The following is a 6,465-nucleotide window of genomic DNA, read 5'->3' on the forward strand; positions in this document are numbered from 1 at the left end:
TGATAGCAGAGAGCACTTAGATAAACAAAATGAAGATAAAGAAGAGATTAAGGCAAATCACAGAAGAATATTCATAGACTCATGAAGGAACAATAAAAACAAATAAGGAGATGAAATGGCGAGACAGGGACAGATTCATTCACATCAAATAAAATAAAAGAAATAAAATAGGAGAGGAGAGTATACCTAAAGGACTTCTTGGAGCTCCCAATGCAATCGGCAGTGCCCAGAGGGTGGAGGAAGTTATTACAATTTGGGAAAATGGATGGGGAAGGGAATTTGATTACAAACAGGGAGCTAATATGGGGGAAGGGGTTTAATCACAAGAGCAATAAATTAAACCAAAATGAAGACAGAAAAAGAAAAGGAATCAAGAACCGAGGACTGCAGCTCGCCCAATTCCACTTCACCGCCCAACTCGAACTTCGTTTGAAAGAAATAAAAGGGACGCAAGAAATTCAGGTGGAAGAGCGTCTCTGCAATGCTGTTGCTTAAGCCTCACCTTTGGCTGGGCGTCTTCTCCGGCTCAGAGAAGCCTCGGCTTCACTGTCTCAGATGGGTTCTTCCATTCCTCTCTGTTTCTTTTCTTTGAATCCTCTCTCTCTCTCTTTCTCACTTTGCTTCCTCTCACTTTCTGTTTTTCTCTGCCTAGGATGACGGCTCTCCGTTTTTCCCTTCTATTCTCTCGGTTTTTCACTCTCTGTACTCCCTTTTTCCTCTCTGCATTTTTGTTTTTGTCCCCTCAAGGACGATGACCCATCTCTGAAAACCCCTGTTTTTTTTTGGGCTTGCTGTCACCTTTCTTTCACTCTCTTCCCTTTTCTCTCTCCATTCCTCTCCTTTTCTTTCTCTCTCCCCTCCTAGAGAATGACGGCTGCCTTCTAATCCTTTTTGTCCTTGTTGTCCATCTCACCCTCCCATCTTTTAGGGTTTTAAAATATTTAATTTGTTTTCCCAATTCTGCCCTCACCTTTAGATAGGGTTTGTTAGATTTTTATAATTTTTCTTTTTAACCCTCCTCTCTTTTAGGGTTTTAAAAGTTCAATTCATTTTTTCAATTCTAGCCTCACCTATATTTTTATTTTTCCTATTTTATCCTCTTAAAAAACTTTTCCATTTTACCCTCTTACTTTTAGAGTTTGTTTTAGATTTTATTAATTAGTTTCCCAATTTACCCCTCCACTGAGGGTTTGTTTTGATTTTATTAATTTTCTAATTTACCCCCTTTAGGTTTAGATTTTATTATTTCTCAATTTACCCCCTTATGGACTTGGCACCAATGGGCTTTTTCATGGGCCAAGTCCACACATTCTCTCTTTTTTTTTTGTGTCTGAGACAGAAGTTGCCGGTCCTTTGCGTGTCATCATCGTCAGGGAGGGTGACAAAAATCAGATGTCTACAACCTCGCACTTCGCTACATGAGTTATTTCCCATGAAGATCTTGTGGTCTCTAGGTGCAAGAGGCTTCATCTCTTGTTGTCCTAATGTAGTCCTTGCTATATAACGAGTTGCGCTTGAGTCTATCCACCACCCCTCATACTATTCTCTAGACAAATTGCACTCAACAATGCCAATGAACTCTTTCCGTTGAGTGTTGGATGAGGATCCATGTGCAGGATTTCCTTTGTTATTTTTCTTAGGATTAGGGCAATTAGCCCTAAAGTGGCCAAAATTTCCACAGTTGTGGCATGCTCCTGGTCGTTCCTTTTGAAAGCTCTTGGGCTTCCATTTATCCTTCCCCTTAGACCTATTAGGATTGGTGTTGGGGCGAAGCTGGTTGATACTGGAATGGGACTAGTGCTGATGTGTCAGTGCTTCCACCTGTCCATGCTCAGGCTCAGCTACGTTGAGCTGGGCTAGGTGTAGTTCACCCATAGATTTAGTCACCATGCACTCTTGAAAGTACTGCAATTATTGGGGAAGCTGCTCAAGAGTGAGATTTTCCCCCAGGAATCTTAGTGCAGTTTGAGCCATCGCCCAAGAAGGGGGCAAACTGTTGATGATCGTGGATACTTGATAGTTATTTGACACATTCGATCCCGCATCATCCAACTCTTGAGCCATTACGAGCATCTTGTTGATGTGATTCACAACATCCTCACCTTCACCCATTCTACAACTATTGTATCTCTGAGTCAATAGCTGAGTGTGAGTTTCAGTTTTCACATCATATTTGGCCTTCACAGCTTCCAACACTGCTTTGGTCGACTTGTGTTTGTTAAACACCTTCATCACATGATCTTCCATCTTCAAGAGGATCATGCTACGGGCTCTCTTGTCATCTTCAGACCATTTTTCCGCAGCTTTAATCTCTACAATGGTGGAATTATCCCCAACCACAGGTTTCGATTCTAGAACACGGTCCAACTTCTCATATATCAGTATATGATTGATATTCATGTTCCATGTATCATAATTTGACCCATTCAATTTCTCAAGATGATTGATTTCTTGTGCTACAGGTTTTCCGGCCATGATGATGATCTTTTTGACAATAGAGAATACTGAGTAATAGTGTTCAGAGTTCCTTTTCAAATAAGAGAAGACGTTTCAAGAGGCTGTGCAATAAAACAAGGTAGCAAGATAGTTTTATCGTCTCTTTCAAGTCTCTTTCTCTGCTAAGCAAGACTCATTCAGCAAGAAGAGGTTATAGCAGGGATTTTTCTTGATTGAAGCTTTTGTAGCAAAATAAAAATGAGTTATGGTCGTAGGTCGCAACAGGAGCCAAGCAACCGTTTGTATTGATCACTTTGAGCAGCAACGGTTGGCAGCGGAGAAGTGCAAGCTGCAGTTTCAAATCCAATGGAGCTTGGAACCGTAGCAGGGGCGCCTGTAGCTCTGATACCAGTCTAAGATCTACCACGAATGATTAGGAAACTTCAATGATCGGGGGCTCCACTTACAATTGATATTCTTTCTTGTGTGTTTTTTCTTCCAACTCCAATACTATATAAATAGGAGTCTTTTAGATAACCGTTGGAGAGCACAATGGCACTTTCCTCAATCGTAGAATTGCCCTCCTACTTTCACTCTCCAGTCCATCATGGACTCTTGAACAAGTCTTTTGAAGATAAGTATGAGGCTACGTAGCCACCTCATGTAACACTTGGGACAAGGAAAGTGCTAAGATTGAAACCACTAGAGATTTCGAAGTACTAGACCATGGGGATCGGCATGGAAATCCAGATCCATAGGGATTGTTATCTTTGTTCTATCCTTGGGTCAACATTTTCGTTTATATTTGGTTATTTGGCTTTTGAAGAGTTGTGTGATGTACTTCTTGGGTGATTGTGAGTTTCTTGAGCAAAATATGGTTAATGTCTTTAAAATTTTTTGCAGAGCTATGGATTGGTGCTTTCGTGATGTAAGAAGTCCAGGTTGAGAGCCGATGAGGGAATATTTCAGGGCAGCTCCTATAATTGTAGTTGTCTGAAATTTTCCTTTTATTTTTTAATATTTGGGTACTAGGAAATTAAGATTGACATAAAGAGGCTCTCACCGAGAAATTAAGATTGACATCAAGAGAATCCTTAAGAAGAACATATTGATTGCTGCTATGGAGGCAGCAGGTGAGGGGCTATTCATTCTCAATACATGGGAATGGGTATTATTTGGTTCCTCATCTTTTACACGACTCTAAGTGATAATGTGCTACTTTGCTGCCAAATGTCAAGAACAAGTGGGGGAACAGATCATAGGGCAGGAAGCTGATTGTCCAAACAAGAATGGTCTCTCAATGAATTTGACAAGTTCAAAGTCATGCTAGCAAAGATCAATGTTGGTTAATTAACCTTATTTGCTTTTCTTAGATTGTTGTTTCTGATTCCTTTTGTTTGGGAAACTCCACTAGTTTGAAATCTCTCTAGACTATGGATGACAATAGGAATTACTGGGAGGATAGTATTTCACGGCATTTTTAGATCATGATAATTCTTTTTACCGTGTCAAATTTGGTATTAGAATCCCCCCACCCCACTCTCAAAAAAAATGGTGGGAGTTATCTATATAACATTCTTAAATCATTGTTCATGAAATGTTGTCTTTTTTATCACTTGTGAAGCTAATTCTATCTGTGTGTGTGCAAAGGGTTGGAGCTAACATGTGCGAATTAGCAAAGCTGAAAAAAGAGAGTGCCTGAGTAGATTTGATGTGTAGATTTTGTTAAACTATTTTTTGAAGTTATCACCAGTACGTAGTTTTGTTTATCTTTCTCTCGTTTTATATTGCTTCTTTTTAGATACTAAGAGCATTCTGAGTTTGCCTCTTGGGTATGCCATTCTTTTAAGAACTGCTATGTTGTGATAACGACAAATTAATGCACTTGATGGGCCAAGATGTGGATTAAATAATGGCAAATTACCCATCCTCATCTCACTCCCACCCCTTATTAAATAATGCCATTCTTGTGGTCTGATAGTCTAAAACCTCTTTTAAGAACTTTTCTTTTGAATGAGGTTTTACCTAGAGCACTGACTGTTCTTGTGTTGGCCAGTGAAGGTGTTGGTGACAAAAATCCCAAACACTCACACACGGGGATGCGCACATGGTGCGAATAGCGCGGGTGTGCCAGAACCTTTGTGCAGGTTCAAACGAGGCCAAAAATAGCCTGATTTGACTCCTAACCAAGCAAGTCGATCTCCCTCCTGCCTGAGTAGCTCTAAGGTCTTTTGGGTTAAGCCAACAACTACGAGTCACAGCCTGAAATGCTATCGATCTATGAAGAGAAGAGAGAGTTTGGACACAAACAATAATGAAATTGAAACAATGAGTATACTAATCAATCATACTAGATATAGACGTGAGCCTTGTGCATACACCCTCGTCACTCCAAGCATGTGACCGTACATTCCTTCAGCCCCAATAATGACAAAAACATCAAAGAACGAAGAAAAAGACAAAAGCAGAAATGTAAAGAAGATAAAAATAAATGTTGGTCTTGTCAAGTGTGTTTGTGTGTGTTCCCCAGATCAGTCGTCCTCCTTATATAAGATACGCACCCCCTGCTATCAGTTCGTACGGTTACTCCCTATCAGAGCCATCTTTTCCGATCCATGCTTCTCACCCCCCAATCAGTTACTGCCACGCGTTCCACCATCCTACCCTGCCTCCAACTACCAAGGCAGTGGTGGGGTCCACCTCTGCTACACCCCTTCACATTCCTTGGGCGATGCGGCTCTTCGTTCAGTGTTTCCTACGCCTCTAACAGTGGCCCAACCCTCAACTGACAGGGCACAGCCACGTTCCAGTCTCCTCCTCCGTTCTGGGCCCTCAGCCTTGGCCGCCCAGCCCTAGCCCCATGGCCCGGCAGGATCCGAACCGACGGGTTCTGGCAGTAAACAATGCCCCTCACGACCCCCTTGAGCAATGCCACGTGGCCCAAGCTCATGAGGGGGTTGTGCTAGCTGAAGAGGCCAAAACGGCAGCTGCTCTTGGCTGACTTTCTGCGCCCAAACCCTCCTGTTCTTCTCAGGCAGTTAGCGGGTTTGAATTTTAAACTCTCACTGCCATAAATGGTGACTCAGGGTCCACCCTTCATTTAAAACCCCTACCCATTACCAAGGGCTCTCTTAAACCTTATGCTCTCGCTCTCTCTCCCCGCTCAAGTCCTTCCAGTTCGTTGAGCTCCTTCTTCCTATCGCCATGGCCAGAAAACCTGTAGAACCTACGGCGGCGCAAGGGGTGGAGACGCTATTGGCGCAGAAATGCTCACTTTTGACTGCTTCGATCCAAACCGAGGTACAGATCCCTTACCTTGAGCCTCCTGTCTTCAAGCTAGGTCCTGCCTTCGTCTCTCGCCCTACTGGTCTTTCCAACTTTCCCAAATACGAACGGGAGGGGCTACTCTTCCAGTCGCAAGCTCCCTTGCAGCTCAAGGACAAAGCCTTCAGGCGATTATGGCCCCATTATCTCCCAGACTGGAAAACCTGGGTTGACCGGGTGGTCTGCGACAACTCTGATCTGTTGACTGATCTTGGCATTCTGCATGCTATCCAGCTCTCGACCACTTCCATTCCCCTCGACCGTCCCCTGCTCCAGGCTGCTTTACAGTTCTGGTCACGGTCGTCAAACACCTTCCATTTTCATTTTGTGATGGTAGCCCTCACCCTCCTGGATGTTGGTGCCCTTATCGGCCTGAAGGCCGAATGGGAGGAATTTAACTGCCTGACCCCCAGCCTGATAGATGACTATGGGATTGAGATAGACCATGGTCTCGAGCTTATAAAGCCCGTAAGTTATAGCTTCTACCTCCGCACCTATCGGCAGACCCGTGGCTCAGTTTTGCCCCTGGAACTTATGGCCTTCTTCTTGTTCTGGATCTGCCGTTACGTGGCCTACGTCCATTCAAACAAGATCTCCAAGACCTACCTCCACCTGGCCAACGCCCTGGCGCAAGGCCGTGTGATTGACCTAGCTTCCTTCACCCTGGCCACCCTTTTTCGGGGCTGTAACAACATAACTGAGTCC

The 6,465-nt window shown here is 43.4% G+C and overlaps 1 protein-coding gene across 1 annotated transcript; it reads right to left on the minus strand.

Moving 5' to 3' along the window:
• Positions 1 to 1,911: 1,911 nt before the first annotated feature.
• On the minus strand, positions 1,912 to 2,475 carry LOC122664480. Its single transcript, XM_043860314.1, has one exon. The coding sequence runs from the start codon at positions 2,473 to 2,475 to the stop codon at positions 1,912 to 1,914; it is 564 nt and encodes a 187-aa protein (XP_043716249.1).
• Positions 2,476 to 6,465: the final 3,990 nt, after the last annotated feature.

The sequence above is a fragment of the Telopea speciosissima genome, chromosome 6 (assembly GCF_018873765.1).
Source record: "Telopea speciosissima isolate NSW1024214 ecotype Mountain lineage chromosome 6, Tspe_v1, whole genome shotgun sequence".
Classification (NCBI taxonomy): domain Eukaryota; kingdom Viridiplantae; phylum Streptophyta; class Magnoliopsida; order Proteales; family Proteaceae; genus Telopea; species Telopea speciosissima.

Coding starts and splice junctions, on each gene's coding strand:
- LOC122664480 (XM_043860314.1), bottom strand. CDS start 2,475: ATGGCCGGAAAACCTGTAGCACAAGAAATCAATCATCTTGAGAAATTG.